At 40.4% G+C, this 17,662-nt stretch overlaps 1 protein-coding gene across 3 annotated transcripts in view; it reads right to left on the reverse strand.

Moving 5' to 3' along the window:
* Nucleotides 1–17,662, reverse strand: part of FBXL4 (F-box and leucine rich repeat protein 4) — an 82,367-nt gene that overhangs the window by 32,912 nt on the left and 31,793 nt on the right. For all 3 annotated transcript variants that reach the window (XR_008598123.1, XM_054996588.1, XM_054996595.1), the window contains one exon: nt 11,633–11,846. Coding sequence is in view for 2 of the 3 variants with exons in the window: in XM_054996588.1 (XP_054852563.1) it covers nt 11,633–11,846 (214 nt within the window). In the remaining variant the exon portion in view is untranslated. The remainder of the gene's footprint in view (nt 1–11,632; nt 11,847–17,662) is intronic.

Genomic DNA, 17,662 nt, shown 5'->3' on the forward strand with positions numbered 1-17,662 from the left:
GGATGTGGTTTTGCATGCCCTGAAGACACCTCTATTCCCATGACCTATCAGTTCATTTCCCTCAGGAAAGCTCTTAGAAGTCTGGCAAGTTCAAACAACAAGCAAGGCCAAACCAAAAACATAGAGGGCTGGTGACATCCCAGAAAAGTGCAGCATCTCTGACATTCAATGATCTGCTACAGCCTGATGGAACTGCCAATAGAGTCGCACGTTATCAGGATCGAGCTGGTGACTTTAATGTCACAGGATTCTCTTGCTGACAGGTATACTGACAACCATTGAGCACCTGTCACTAGACCACATACAGATGGAAACAAATATCATGTGCACTTTACAGTCATGTTTCTACAATGTTAAATATGGCCACACCGTTTACAGTGACAAGTGATATCATTTAAAAAAGAAAATTAGGCTCTACCAGAATATCAATCCACCTCGTAAAATGGTTATTTGTTTGTCATGGGGAGTACTGTAATATTATTTATTCATAGATATATTACCCCATTCAAAATTTAAATAATTCTAAAATAAATACATTTTACACATAAACACACATTAGCTTGAATTCTAGGCTAGAAACACTCTTTGACTGAATGGGTAAGAATCACTTAGGGACCAGCAGAATTAAAAAGAAAAGTTTTAAATGCCTGATTTCTAATATTCTCATCTCTTTATTTGTAATATTTTACTATAAATCTGGCAAGTCTTATAAACTTGGAAGATTTATAGTATTTATACAAGCTTTTTAAAGAGCCCAGTTCAGTTCTTACTAAAGAGATACGTACAAGAAAAACATCTGATTGCTAACCATTTGCCAAGATTCTTATTTAAGCACTGTTTAACTATCTGGCACTCCAAGCTCAAACAACTGAGCCAGGATATCTGTTTGCAACGTCAGGGTAATATCATGATTTGTAATGCTGTGCTGGCACAGCAACAAGACCATTATCTAAAAAAAAATTATACAGATAATTGTAGGTACTGGGAACCTTCTTAGAAGTTGTGATTTGCCATTTCTTCAAGTAAACAACTGAAATTCAGCATTCAGACACCTGTAGTATGATCTTCTTCAGCACTGTACTCTTTATGGATGATTTATTATTATTGATTATTAATGACAGAAATGGGACCTAACTAGGCTTTGTTTAATTTATAGACGATGAGTGCAGATAATTCTAAAAAATTATAGATGAAGAGGGGGCAGAAAGAGGTAGAAACCAATGACCAGAATGCCGCACAAGTATTTTTGTTTAATACTGAACAGTTATCCAGAATCTGCACATTTAATGTATTGTAATGATGCAACATAATGTACAGATACAGGCATAGTAATGTTATCCAAACTTGTTTCATAATCAAAATACAAACATAAATATATATCCTATAATTTAAAGCTAAATATCACAGAAAATGTATGGTGCATTATTCCAAACAATTCACAGTTCGGTAGTCTAGTTTCCACCTACTCCAGCCACTTTTTCACACCTTTTAGAGCTTGCTCTATCATATGCTTAGTGGATGATTGAATTTTCTACACCATCATCATCATCATCATTATTATTAACATTTCTAACTCGCCTTTCCCACAAGCGGGCTCAGGGTGAGGTACAGCAGTTATCAAAATATAATACAAATATTAAAACAATTCATAAAACAACAGTTCACCATAAAATCAACAACAGATACTAACTGTCCCAAGATAGGGTCAATTCCAGATTCCTGCCCATCAACATATAGGGGGAGGGAAGTAGACAGATAATGTACTGCAACCCATACGTGGGTCAGCAAACGAATGGGCACTACATATCCCTGTGTTGTACCCATATGTTGGGCAGCCAACATATGGGTACAGTGCTCTCTAACTCATGGCTCAGAAGTGAATTTTGTCTCATGCCTTTGATGAGGATTTTCAGTGAGAGGTAGGGTTGTCAGTCCCCTGCAGGGGTGGAAAATTCCCCACTCCCATCCTCCACCCTGCTTACCTGGCTGGCGGGGGGGGGGGATGTGCTTCCTGTAGTGCACTCCCACGATCTGGCCTGAATCAGCCCAGATCAGGCCTGAATCAGCCCACATTGGCACTCCTGCGCCATGCAGCAGTCTGATCCAGGCCGGATGGGCCGAACTCGGGCCCCTGAAGAGCGCAGGGGCACTCCCAGGGTAGCTCGCAGCCCACGTGATGACGTCACTTCCCAGAAAAAGCTTTTGATTTTTCTTGAAATTCTAAGATTGGCCTATTATGTATGTAAGATGTTAATTTTGCCATTGGAGCATATTTGTATAGCTAATTCATTCATTCTGTCAAATCTGGATAGCATTCTGTCTTCCATTTTGGTGCATATACTACTCTTGCTGCTGTCCCCATATATTTAAATAGTTCGCTATGTATTTTTATATGTTTAATAACGTATTTTTAGGGTTCAGCACAAAGTGAAACTTTAATATTTTTTGCATTTCTTCGTGTATTTCTATCCTTTATTTCCTCGCTTTCTTGCATGATAGAATTTTCCATTCACATTTGGACATTTCCAGCACTTCCCACTGTAATCCTTATTAGCTTTTGTGACATTCTTAGGAGTAATATATCATCTGAAGAACATTTCATACCAATTTTTCCTTAATATTTGACATTCTGTAAACATGATTTTCTTAGTCCATAAATTTTTCCGCTGGCTCATACATATACTTTCTCTGAAGTTTTGCATTCATTTTATCATATATTTTTTTACTTGTTCTGATTCTGAGGCATATTGCAAGATTTTATATGTGATGATGGTGGATTGCCCTCAAGTCATGACGATCCCTGGTGGGGTTTTCATGGCAAGAGACTAACATGGCTAGAGACTAACAAGAGACTAACATTTCCTGCCTCTGCAACTCTGGTCTTCATTAGAGGTCTCCCATCTAATTACTAACCAAGGCCGACCCTGCTTAGCTTCTGAGATCTGACAACCTGTACTATCCAGGTCAGGAAGATTTTATATATTTTTTCTAATAGACGTTTTAAATTTCCGGTGATTGGTTGTTCAAACACTGTTTTCTATCTTAACCTGCCATCTTCTTTGGATAGTTGCTCTTTAAATTTAGATACCATTTGATAATACATCAGCTATTAATTTTTTCCTTGAGCTTGAATTTCTTGTCATGTTTTTATTTTTTTGTTTATCCAGCATATATTCATAATTTATATGATCAGTTTTATTTCTTATAATATCACAATAGGCATCAATTGGGAATGTCAATGGCGAAGTTGGTGAACTTACAGTGCAATCCTATGGAAAGTTACTGCAGTCTAAGACTTCAATGGTTTTAGACTGGAGTAACTCACCATAGGATTGCACCGTTAATCTATTTCTACATTGAAACCATATTTTTAATAGTCCATCCCTCAAAATATGAGTTCCACCTTGGTTTGAATAGTTTTAATGATTTCTTGAACCATAAATAATTATGAATTACTTATTTGGTATCAGTTATTTCCAGTTTTATATTTCTTCTGTTTGGGTTTATAATCCAATCTGATATTTAAACTAGTGCAGCTGCTTGATGATACAATTTAATATTTGGTACACCTAAGTGATAAGGGATTTTTTAAAGGACCTCTCACCTAATGCTCTATATGTGAGCCCAATTGAAGCGGAACGTGTATACAAGAGGCAAATTTGCCTCAGTGGCAGATTCTTTCTCTCTGGCTTCTGGAATTAAAACTACAGGTCAGCTTAATTTTGCAGTGAGGAAAGAAAGTTCCTAGTTATAACTATAAACATTTTCTTTTGTTTTCACTTTCCAACTAAGATTTTAACCTTGAATGTGTTATTTCCCAGAAAAATATCGAACCCATGACAAATTATGACTCCAGCACTCAAATGTTTTTTATTTCATTAAGAGCTGATTGTCCTGTCAATCAGACCTGTTGGGTGCCATGAATCCTGTGGAATGTATTATTTGTTCTAACTGTTGATATTTTATTCTGTAAAACAAATAACCATTATTCTGTAAACAATCAGTGTTAAGGGTATTTAAAGCCCTCCAATAATACTGGTCTTTACACATGTCTCCTAGAAATGGAGAAATGTGTCTGGGGTTATTTCATGTAAGAAATAAACCCATTTTTCCTCTGTATTCACTGTGTTTGGTGTCTTGAAATATAGGGGTTAGTGGTAGTAGGGGACTTACAAATCAGAAGCAGAGTGCTATTACAAAAATCTACTCTAACACTAAGCCTCCTCTTTTTTCCCCATCTTGTAATATTTTAAATCTTATTATTGGTTTCTTCCCATTCCATTCAAAATCATTTAGTCTGGTAACGTCTACTGATTGGGTTAAGGAACTTGCACGCACTAATACCCATGCAAGTCAAGCAGCTGTAGTGGAAAGAAGGCAAAATCACTCCTTTCTTTTTCTCTGTTAGAGAAGCTCTGATCATGCAAGAGACAGAACTGGTCAGCTTTTTCCTTTTTGTGATATCCTGTCTCCAAACCTATAAACTAAGGATTTAAATTTCACACCCTATAAATGTCTTTTGATTTTTTTGTTTTTGTTTTTATAACTGACTGCTTAGTGCCCTAGTCCTAAATGAGAGCAATATGGGTGTGCACAGGAAGAAAATTTAGTTGATTTGGTTTGGTAGTACCAAACTGGGGAGGGGGGAATTTGGGAATACTGAATTCATTCTTCAGTTCGGTTCAGTAATAGAGAGTAAATTAGGTAAAATTCAGCCATTGCTTCCCTAGGGGAAACTCAATTTGCAAATTTCTGGTGGCTGGGTGTGTGTGTGTCATTTTTGGATCAAGTTTCACCAAATTTGCAGGGGACCTACTTCTAACTGTCCTCTAATGCCCTCCTAAGTTTAATGAAGATAGGACCCCAGGGGGTCCACTTTATGGCCTTCCAAAAGAGTACCCTAGTCACCTCTAACCTCCATTATTCTCTAAAGGGAAAACTATGGGTGCTATCCAGGAGGTTGAGGGTGGCCACCGAATTTGCAGCAGACGTACTCCTAACTGTCCTCTAACGACCCCCCAAGTTTCATGAAGATTGGACACCGGGGGCCATTTTATGGTTCCCCAAAGAAAGTGCCCCCAGCCACCTCCAATCTCCATTATTCCCTTTAGGGAAAACCTACAACTAGCCTATTTTAAGAACATTTTTTGAAAGTTCACACTTTACAACTCTCTCAGGATACACGAAAAGTACACCCAAACACCACTAGCTTAACAAACTGAACCAAGCACCCCAAGCACCTGACCAAACCAAACTTCTATGCCAACAGAAAACAGAACCCAGCAAAAAACACCAACCAAACTTCTGTAAAGAAAGCCCAACAACAGGGGAAAACAGACGCCCCAAAAAACAAGTGAATTTAATAAAATTAACAGGAACTATAAACCTCCAAACCAATTACCCACAACAGGATAAAACAACCCCCCCAAAAAAGGAAAAAGAGCAAAATGAACAGTAAATATAACCAACTTTGAATGCCAGAACTCAAAGCCTGCCCACAGAAAAGCCCAACCAAAGCCCCACACACAGCAAAAAAGCAGTTTTTAAATTACAAAAAAAAAAAAAAACCCTTTCCCCTTCCCTCCCATCCCTATCACTCTCAGACACCAGGCCAACCTCCTCCCCACAAAAGAGAGAAAAAAACAGTGAGTCTACAACTCTCAAACCAGGCAGCAGCCAGGAATCCACTCCACTCACTGGGCAGCAGGATCCAGTCACAGTCCAAAGCAGGCCAAGAAAGAAAGCCAACAGCTGCTAGCAGCAGCAAGCAGGCCAGAGCAAAATGGAGGCAAGTCACCTAATATAACTCCTTGCAGCAATTTAAAAAAGGCACTCTCCTTCCTGAGAATCCTGTTTTCCAGAGAAGGAGAGCTGTTACAAGGACTAGCCACTCACAGTCCCCCCTCCCTTTCCCCTCCTCCTTACCTCTTCTGCTTCTGACTCACTCCCCCTCCCTTCTTCCCCTCCCATCTGGTAAAAAAAGGGAAAAGCAGTGTTTCTTTGCTGTTCCTTAGCAAAGGAACAGTGCTGCTGTGCTTCCCGAATTTTACTGAATAAATTTGGTAAACTTAAATTTGATATTGTCAAATTTATTCAGTATTACATATTCAAGTTTGGTAAAACCAACTTTTACCAAATCAGGTAAAATTAGGTAATTTTTACCAAATACTGAACCCAAAATGCACATTCCTAGAAGGTAATGCCTGGATTCAAGGTGCTACCCAGCATTCACTTGGCCTACTATGAATGTATAATAGGCTTGAAAGAACCACCCAGTAAACTTGAGGTTTACTTCTGTGGTATGCTTGGTCATTTCTTTGTTTTCCTTTTCTCTAGCCCTCTCTGCAATGTTACAGTGGCCAACCCATTGCCACCAAGACCATTGTAGAGAATTTAGCAATTTAAAAACAGTCAGAAGGGCATGAGGCCTGTGGTGCAAAGCACCATGTGCTCTTGTCCCTCTCCCCACAGCACTTTTTCAAGCACCAAAACAGTTTTGGCACTTGAAAAGACATGCAGAGAGGAGGACAAGATTGTGTGATGCCACCATGAAGCAGGCCCGACCTGGAAATTTGTTAATGGTTAAATTCTCCTCTAAAATTACATTGACAGACACAGGGTGGACCCATGGCTGCCATAGTGTGTACTTTATCTTCTATTATCGTAACAAAGTTCCCGGAGAGCTGGGGCCTGAGAAAGCATAGCAGTTACAAAGCAGGTTTCTTGTTAGACTAATTCCAACTTAGAATATGCAACATAAAGGCTTTTAACTTTTAACTATTTCCAATGCTTCTTTTCTTTAAAAAGAGGTGCTAGTACTCATGATGTTCTTCCCGCTCAGCCCAAGTCATGAATGCCCAAAGAGTGCTAGTAAAATGTGCTAGTACCCCTGAAAAAAGCCTTAACCATTTTCATAGGAACAGCACCCTAATCCTACCTATCTTCAAAATACATAAAGTCCCACTCCCTAATGGACTCCCTGACTAATCAGCAGAACTCCTAGCCCTTTCCCCACCAAAATCCAACAATTCCAACTGTGTCAGTTGGCCAGCACCTAAACTGCTAACCCCCTCCTTTTTTTCCTTTTCAACATTCCAATCAACCATTTAAAAGTGCATGTGTGTATTTTACAGTAGCCTCTGTCTTGGCTAGGGGTGTGCACCGGGGAAATATTTGGTTTTCCCGCTTCGGGTTTACTCGAAGTGGGAAAATGATTTGGAATAACCCAAAACACGAAGCAGCAAGCCGCTTCAGGTTTGGGTTATCGGAATCGCTTCAGTATGCTTCGTAATGATTCAGAGCATACCAAAGTGAGACCCCTCCACCTCCCCAAGCCCCACTTCCCCCAACCCCACTTACCTTTCCTGAAGGTTGGAGCTGGCACCTCCGCTGCCCACACCGCCACCAGGATGTCAGGTAAGTGGGGTGTTGGTGGGAGGAAGCCCTTTAAAAAGGCCCCGGAAGCTTCCCAAGCAATCCAAATCGCTTCAGGAAGCTTTGATTCGGTATTTCCGAATCGGGGCCATCATGCTGGCCCTGATTTGGAAATACCGAATCTTTACGAATTGGGCCCGGTTTGGGGGTCTTTTTTATTTTTATTTAGTTAGTTAGTTATGTCATTTATAGTCTTCCTTTCTCACTGTGACTCAAGGCGGATTAAACAGCGTGAGATTAGTACAATCAGTACCAAGGACGTTTCCATACAGTATCAAGGACATTTACATAAACAATGCCATACAGTAAAATAAATACAAGTTTATGAAGACATAGCATTAGCAAGAATCCAATACAGAGTTGAACAAATGCTGAAACAGCACATAAGCAATTCTAGGAGTTGCCAAGCCACCTATAGACAACTACCTGACTTGACTGTATGTTTCTAAAAAAACCTGACTTGACTGTATGTTTCTTTAAAAAGTTGTGGCATCCTATACTGGGATACAACTTTGCTGAATTTTTTAACCTCCCAAGTTGAGAAAAAGGACAGCGGATAATTGAAATTTCAATGAATATAATGTTATATGACCAACATACTGAAACTGAGAGGATGAAATTTACATGTGATTTTGCTTGAAAGTTGTAACAGTGTACTCTGGCTCTTTCAGACGTAATCTTGATAAAATGGTTTTCGGAGACAGTAGAAAACACCTATTTTATAAATATGCATTTTTACTGAAGTTTTATCTTGGTGTCCAACTTGGGCTAAAGGTATATTTAAACAGAATACTGTGAATGGGCTTTAAAAGTCTGGGTTATTTGTAAAATAACAGTAACAACAATAATCTGTAAACATTATATGGAATTCCAGTGATGGAAGTAAGAGCACTTGGTTGTCTCAGTATTAAATGACTGGAAAAGGCAGATAGGAAAGCATCACTGTTACGACTCCTTTCTTTCTCTTGGGTAGATTTGGTCTTTAAGCCTTTTTATTCTTGCCCCCTCTTGGTAGATTGCTGCCACCAGGAATTAAATTCCAGAACAACTTAAATTTCTCCTTTTAGTAACGTGCCCAAGGGTCAGGCTTTTTCGTGGTACTATGTGGCCCTGAGGAAAGGAATGGGATATAGAAATAACCTGGGATTTAAAAAAACAAAATAAACTTTTATTTTTATAAGAAGGGTTTATATTATTTCTCAAACTTGATGGTTTCCAAAGAGTAGTTCTCAGTTTCTAAAGTTACTTTATTTAAACCCAGTCACACAGATCTTCTCTGAGGCTTCACACACAGTTTGCTTGCTTTTGATATTAATTTCTCTCTCAGTTAAAAATACTCAAACTGCACACAGCTTGCCTGCTAAAACCAGACTCAATATTATTCTCAGAAACGCTTGAACATGCTAAAGCTGCACACAGCATGCCTCTTGCCCTGAATCTTTTTTCTCCACTCTCAGTCTAAAACTGCATTCACTCCGCCCCCACTCTCAGTCAACAACCAATCATATCACTCACTCATCCCTCTCTTTCACGCCCCCCTTCATCTATACCACACCAAGCATTTAAAGACACATACACGCATTTACTTAAAATCATTACAGTCACATTCTGCCACTCTCCGTTGGGAAAGAGGGCCACTTGGAACTGAACCACTTCTTCCATGTAAAGGTGCAGCTGGGGAAGCCAGGTGGAGCAAAATCTCCAAGTTGAAGGCTGCCTCTCTTGGCCATAGAATACCACAGGTATGGCTGCACTATCCTTACAGCATGTTCCATGGGCCTGACAGTAAGCAGTACAGCAGTGCTGTCTAGTAGGTTAGCAGAGGAAGGGTAAAGTCTATCTATTAGAAGCCAATGTTTCTCACTGCAGATGAGGAAGCAGTAGCATGTTGAACCTCTGACACAGCACACACTGGCTGCAAATATCATATGATTGGAGGAGACTCTCTAAATCTATTCTTAGTAGGAATCAAATGACTGTGGTATGCATGCTTGAGAGACTAAAAAAGATAATATTGCCTCATAAAACATCTTTATACTGCAAGGGAAAAATATGTTCTTTATTGCTGCTGATAAAAACACTCGATGATCATTAAAGCATCATGCTAGCACGAGCCCACCTCTAACATGCTTTAGAAACTGACAGGGAACTGGCAGGGAAACTGGCAGGGAACAAAGTACAAGCAGCTCTGAAGGTCCCTGCTATCCCCTGTCCAATTCTATTTCATCACCAACTTGCACTTAATTTGTACAAAATGTACAATTACACAAATGCAGGATTGCAGCATGGTATTATAGCCTGAATCCTAAACCCTTGCTTCTGTTTCCACACCTGAAAGTACCTAGTGCTGAAATAACATGCGACCCAAGCAAGGGACAATGTCATGGAAACAGAAAAATGGTTAGGATCCAAGCAATACTAAACAATTATTATACTGCAACAATCAAGTAAAACAACAGGTCACTTACATGAAAAATGAGCTAATCATTTGAAAATGTGTATGATTCTGATGTTTTTAAATGCTAAAGCGTAAGAATTTTGGGTTTAGTGGCTTTAACTAAAATATGTTGGCTTCAACACAGCACTGGAAATAAATATTCAAGATAAGAATCATTTCAAGATAACGTACAGCTATCAACCTAAATAATGATCTACATTGTTATCATGAACAAAGTAGTTTTGTCCCTTGTGCACCACAAATGAATTAGTGCCAATCTGTGAAAGTATGCTGCAAATGCATATTCAATGAATAAAGGTTAAGGAGTCATTTATCAGCAAATACCACGATCACCAGCATGAAGTTGTCTAAGTATAACAGTGGTCTTAAATTAGCAGAACACCGACTAGCTATCTGGCTGATAATTTTAAATTGTTTTAAATGCTTGCAAAAGTTGTTTTTAAATAGTAAATATTCATGAGCAGACCAACTGCAAAATTACTTCTGAATACCTCACTGCATTTTATGAAGGAATGTAACTATTTAAAAAAGGTACCAAACATTCCAAAGGCACTTTAAGATTATGAAAACTAGTTCACTGTTAGCCAAACACAGGAATGCCTGGACATATGTATTAAATAGATATCAGATAAGTTGGTTGAACCAATAAGCAGGAGTCTCAGTATGAACATGGGATGTGCCTCCATGTGCACAACTTGTCTCTTCACACCAATAATCCTCTGTCTAAAGAGAGGATATTTCCAGAAGAAATATGCATGTAGAATGTGAACTGGCTATCTATGCTTTCAGAATAAAACTCTGTGTGTGTTTGTGTATGTGTGTGTGCATGTAAATGAATCCCCCCCCCAAAAAGAAAGATCAGGATAGAATTTGTTTTGTTCAGTGTTCTGGCTTTTGCCTCCAGTAGTAATACTAATCTAATTTTAGATTAATTTCTGTTTTGTCAATCACTTATGCAAACAGTATCTTTCTTGGTTGTTGGGGGTTTTCCGGGCTGTCTTGCCGTGGTCTTGGCATTGTAGTTCCTGACGTTTCGCCAGCAGCTGTGGCTGGCATCTTCAGAGGTGTAGCACCAAAAGACAGAGATCTCTCAGATCTCTGAGAGATCTCTGTCTTTTGGTGCTACACCTCTGAAGATGCCAGCCACAGCTGCTGGCGAAACGTCAGGAACTACAATGCCAAGACCACGGCAAGACAGCCCGGAAAACCCCCAACAACCATCGTTCTCCGGCCGTGAAAGCCTTCGACAGTATCTTTCTTGTTAAGACACAAGCATACTAGTTAGAAAACTGATCCCAACAAACAGAAATTTCTGAAATTGGACATTTTTATGATTCAGTTTGAATCTATATTCTACCTCGTAAATTCTACCTCGTAATAGCAGCCAGTTTTCTAGTAAATAGCCAAACCACACATGAAAAAATTCCACATTTCCCACTTCACACACTAACAACTCTTTGGATGGTTTCAGTTGTGTTAAACAACAATGTATATTAGCAGATGCAAGCTGTGTTGTTTTGTTTGAAAAGATCAGAAGGTGTCTGAAAAGATCAGAAAAACAGTATTTCAAGAGCAATTACGAAGAACATGTTTCATTACATTTTATTTTATTCATATTTGAATTACATATTTACTTGTATATTTACAACATGACTATAAATTCACCTTTTTCCAAAAGTATTTTTATAACTGGTAAATATATGAGATATGACATATGAGAGATGCAATTGCTGTTCTTACCTCTACCTTTGTTCGATAAAGAATTAGACGCTTAAGGTTGTGCAATTTGGCAATGTGGTTGAAAGCCGGAGGTGGTAGCTTATCACAAGAGGAGAGATTTAATTCCTGAAGATTCAGACATGCCTCAGCAATAACTTCCAAACAAGTCTCATTGAGGAAATGGCCACAAGACAACTCCAGGCGCAGTAGTTCTGAACCACAAACTTTCAGAAACCTGAAAAGACACATTTTCATTTGACTTAATTCAGTAGGAAGTGCCATTTTCCTACAAAAACTGTTTAAAAACTTATTTCTGTCATGTTTTAACAACTAAGAGGCAAAGTAATGTAAAGCTCTTCATGTGACACATTAGCAGAACAATTATTATTAGCAGATTATTAGCACAGCATTATTAGCATTAAAACACAGAACTAGGTGGGCTTAATCAATTCCAGGGGCCCAGAAAAATCTGTGTATGTAGCCAAGTTTTTTCTTTTTCCTAGCTGCAAGAGCTGAAATTCAGTCACACAAACATCTTAATATTACTAATGTGGTCCAGTTCACACATTATAACATTTCTATACAAGAATGCTGTGATGTGAACGCATGCAGTGGATCCAATAGCATTTTTCTACTGCATGTACACAGAATGAAAAATTTACATGGGTAATCATAATACGTTGTGATCTAATCTTGGATTACATATTAATCACTATTTTTTCTTTTAGGAATTTTGTTCCTTATGAAGCAGTTCTTAATAATGGGCTGAAGTGTCTCCATGAGACTTCTCACATGTCCTCACAGCATGAAGCATATTTTAAAATCTTATCTTAAAATAGCCATTTCTGAACACACACTAATTTTCTCTTTGTCAGAAGAACAATCTTCTAAAGAATGCTAGTCTAATTTGTTTTTTAAACTATTACTAGTTTCAATTCAGATGTAAAACTGAATTTTTGAAGCAGACATGAGTCTATACTTTTTGGCGTGTCATCACTGGAGTGCTGAGTGGTATACATATAACACCGGTATTGTGTCAGCTGCGTTGGCTGCCAGTGGAGTACCGAATCAGAGTCAAGGTTTTGGTACTAACCTATAAAGCCCTCTGCGGACTGGGACCAGTGTATCTGTGGGACCACCTCTCCCCATATGTATCCCAGAGGATGCTCCGATCGGGAAACAAACAAATGTTCGTGGTCCCTGTTCCCAGTGAGGCCCACCTGGCCTCAACCAGAGCCAGGGCTTTTTCGGTCCTGGCTTCAGCCTGGTGGAACTGTCTGTCGATTGAGACCCAGGCCCGGCAGGATCTGTTATCATTTCACTGGGCCTGTAAGACAGAGATGTTCTGCCAGGCATATGGTTGAGGATGGGTTTGGCACCCACCGGCTAATAAAAAGAGGAAGACTGAAAGATCTGAACCCTCCTCTTAGAGCTGTCCACCATCTTTTTTCGCTTTTTAAGTAGCTGATGGCTGCCATCTGGCTAATTTTATATTATTGTATATTGTATGATTGATGGTTTTAAATGGTTTTTATTGTTTTATACTGTATAATATTCAATGTGTTTTAAAATCATTGTAATCTGCCCTGAGCCCACTTGCAGGGAAGGAGGAATAAAAATCTAAAACAAACAAACAATAAATAAAGGAACTGATAACTGCCCCCTTGATCTATGAACTTCTTTCTTTGTTACTGATGCCATAGGAAGTTTATTTTGCTTTCAACTATGATGTTATTTAGGTTATCCTCAAATTGCCTTCCTCCCAGAACAGGACAAGGTGGTAAAAGTCAGGATTAGATGCAGTGTCTACGGATGTGATTTTAATCCATAAACTGACGAAACCACTATCATGGAATCTCATCCAGCAGCTTGCAAGATATATAAAAAGAGGTTGCCACTGAGGGTTCTCTCAGCCAGGGCATATGATTTCCCCAATGCAAATTCTAGAGCTACTAGCTTCTAGAGCAGAGCTCCCCCACTCCCACAAGTCATTGTTCTCTATTCTGAGGCAGGAAGATACCCAAGGGGAGCTTTGCCCTCCACAGATGCAGAAAGAAAGCTGCTCTGCTTCAGATCCACTGAGAAAAATCATCTCGCGATCTGAGATGTCTTCCACTTCCAAAAAGGACATTGGGATGGGATGTGGGAGTCCCAGGTTCAAATCCCTGCACTGCCATGGAAGCTTGCTGAACGAATCAGTCACAAACTTTCAGCATAATCTACCTCACAAGGGTAACAACAACAACAACAACAACAACAACAACAACAACAACAACAGAGTTTATATACCTCTCTTCTACACAGATTAGTGCCCACTCAAAGCAGTGGACAAAATCAGTGGGGGCTGGGAGGAGTGGCTTACTCAAGGCCACCTGCTGAGCTCATGTAATAGAGGGATTCAAACCAGCAGAGTGCTGAATCGCAACCCAACTATGCTACAGCATCTGTGAGGATAAAATGGAGGAGAAAATAATGATGAAAGCCACTCTAGGCCCCCATTGGGAGAAAGGCAGGCTATAAATTAAGTAAATAAAAATTAGATCCCAATACAAAATGTTATGTACATAACATTATTATGCACACTGAGTCACCAACCCACAATGGGAAGCTTTATTTCTTCTCAAATGTAGGTTCCATACTTCTCTGAACTTTTTAAGCATCCATACAGAACAGCCGTTCTACCTCAAATTCATGTCCAAAATGTACCATCCTGGCCCAAAGTTGCTGAACTAGAAATAGAAATTTGATCAATAAATTGAAATTAGGGAATGCCCCTGGTCCCAATTTTTTGCCAGGGGCATAATACAGGAGCCCACCATTTGATAATAAGATCAAATGGTGGGCTCCTGTATTAACAGAGGCCTTCACAAAAATAAATGAGTCAAGCATAATTCCTGAGAATTGGAAACAGGCAATTATAGTTCTGATCTACAAGATAGGTGACAAATTACAACTGGGGAACTATTGCCCAATCAGTCTTATTTGGGTAATGGGCAAGTTGTATACATCCTATTAAATAGGTTATCCGTTTGGATGACAGAAAATTCCATACTGGTACCTGAGCAAGCAGGCTTTCGGTTGGGTTATTTCACATTGGATCATCTTATTTAAAAAAATACACATTGCCCTCTAATGGATCGATTTATGTTGCCTTTATGGATTTAAAGATGGCCTTTGACTCGATTCCAAGATATAGACTATGGCAGAAACTTGGCAGTTATAGTATTGATGCTTGCCTACTTTGGCTCATATCTTCAGTATATGAAACATCTGAAGTGAGAGGACAAATTAACAAACAGGGACTGTTGTCTGACTCCTTCAAATTGCATAGAGGGGTTAGGCAAGGATGTATTTTGATTGTTTAATCTCCTCCTTGTTTAATCTTTATATAAATGATCTACCTGATAGACTTATGTTGCCCAATTCACACGCACCTGTGCTAGCAAACGCCTCGATTTCTACTCTTATGCACAAGGATGATGCTCATTTAATAGCTTGTTCCCCGGTTGGACTGCGTCATTTATTAAAAGAGTTTGGAGATTACTATAGCAACAAGGGCTTAACCAACAACTACGACAAGTCTAAAATAAGTAATTTTTGCAAAGAACCCTTGATTCACCTCCTATGCTTGGCTACTAAATTGTAACAAATTACAACAAACAAACAGCTACAATTATCTAGGTATGAAATTTCAATATAATCTGACCTGGAGTAACCATTTAGGCCTTATGAAAGAGAAGGCCTTAAGATCATCCAAGTAATTCAGCACTTTTTCTTGTCCAGAGGTGGACAACATATTCCCTCTGCTATTACGCTTTTTAAAGCAAGAATACTCAGCTTCTTTATGGTGTTCCTTTGTTGGCTGTTTTAGTAGATGAGCATCTTGATGTTATTCTGTATAGACTAGAAACAAAGTCTGTTGTGCAAATAAATACAACGGGCTCTAGAAAGCTGGGGCTAGGGAGGACTGGCGGGAGGGCTGAGAAGTGCTGGAAGGCAGGCAAGGGAGTCTGGGAAGGCCTGGCTGGCAGGCAGGGGGGGTGTCAGAAGGGCTAACAAGCAGGAGAGGTCTGGGAAGGACTGAGAGGCAGGAGGGGCCTGGGGGGAGCTGGCAGGTAGGGGGCCAAGGGGGTCTGGGGAGAGATGAGAGGCAGAAGAAATCTGGGGAGGGCTGGCAGGTAGAGGGGCAACTGGGTCTGGGGAGGGCTGAGAGGCAGAAGGAGTCTGGGGAGGGCTGGCAGGTGGGGAGCAAGGGGGGTTTGGGAAGAGCTGAGAAGCAGGAAGGGTCAGGGGAGGGCTGGCAGGTGGGGGCAAGGATCTGGGCCAAGGAGGGCAGGCCTGCTCTTCCCTCTGCATCCTCAGTTCCCCCGAGAGTGACGCGCCCCGGCTCTGGCTGGGCTCGAAGTGCAGCGGGCACTGCTCTTGGATGAGCCAGAGAGAGGTGCCCGCCACTGCGCTTGCCATCGCTCTTGGTGCCCCGCCAGAGCCGGGGCGCGCTGCTCTCGGCCAGCGGGGCTCAGGGTGGCAGGCACGTCACTCCGGCCCCGTCACCCTGGCTCCGAGAGCAACGGTGGGCGCCTTGCTCTGGGCCCATCATCCCGGTTCCTCCAAGAGTGGCATGCTCTGGCTCCAGCTGGGCTCGAAGGGCGGCTGGCATGGGTCTTGGAGGAGCCAGGGCATCAGGGCCAGAGTGAGGCACCCGCTGTTGCTCTTGGAGCCCTGCTGGAGCCGGGGCACACCGTTCTTGGCCAGCGGGGCTTGCAGGGCAGCGGGTGCGTCATTCTGTCCTCGTCACCCCGGCTCCAGGAGTGACAGTGGGCGCATTCTGGCCCTGTTGCCCCAGCTCCAGAGGAGGCACGAGCAGGCTCGGCAGGCTGTCCACCACCAGCGGTGCCCCCGGAGGCCGTTTTCGACCACCCACTTTATCTGGTGTGTCTGCGCAGGCGCACCAGGATAAATTTGAGTCGTCAGAAACCTGCTAGCACAATTATGTTATAGGTTTTTAACGAAAGTTATTAAGTGCGCCTTATTGCGAGGCAGGGATTGCTATTAGAGATGATCTGGGGATTCACTCACTGGTGCAAAAGCATAGGCCTTAATCTTCAATTACTGATTAAAATTTCTTTTGGCCCTTCCCAACGGTAGCCTTTTAAGTTTATTATTAAGGATTGCATATGTTAATTCTTGGTTTGGGTACGCAGATGCCAGACTTTGGAGGCTGGGACTGGAAAACACATTTTTGTCAATAATGTCTTTTTCTACAGCTTGCTGTCTGGTTAAGAAGAAAAAAAAATTGTTCCAGTGGGACCTAAATAGCACTGTTCTTCGTGCTCACTGTGTGTGCGCTCCTGCTTTTTTGGAATTTACATATTTAAATTCTTTCTATCTGTATACGGATTTCTTAAACATCCCAGCTTACAGAAGAGCATTCTTTTTAGCCAGATTCAATGTACTACCAACTGCCGTTTGAATTGGGCACTATTCTAAAAAGCCTTACTCCATGTGGAGCTGGTTCTATTGAAACTACTCAGCATGTTTTGTTTTTCTGTAAAAGATATAAGCAATTAAGAACACAGTTGATTGATCTGCTAGTTCCTGATACAAGCACATCTGTAGTAAAAAAGCTCCAATTTTTGCTCTGTGGTTTTGATCCAGCTATTACTGTCATAGTGAAATTTATTTTGGGTCTGTTTGAATACAAGAGACATGAAGAGAATTTAAAGAATGTTTAAATAGAAAATATAGAAAATAAAATATTCAAAAGCAAAAAAAAATCTGCTTTGCAGTTCAGTGTGGTTAGCTCGCGGCCTATAGGCTAGTAGCTGTGTCATTAGAGAAAGAGATTACGCACATTGTTTTCTCTAGCAATATAAAATTATTCTAATGTTAAAATATCTTCAATTCTCTCTAAAGCCATATTTAGTCTTTCTTAAACTTCCTTTCTGGCACAAGCACAGAAGTTTAGAAAACTTAGTAATTCTCTTGAGTGAACCATTATGACATTTTTATGCAGCCCTAAGGAGATGGACATTATCAATAAGTTAAGTTACC

This window comes from Eublepharis macularius, chromosome 1 (assembly GCF_028583425.1).
Source record: "Eublepharis macularius isolate TG4126 chromosome 1, MPM_Emac_v1.0, whole genome shotgun sequence".
NCBI lineage: Eukaryota > Metazoa > Chordata > Lepidosauria > Squamata > Eublepharidae > Eublepharis > Eublepharis macularius.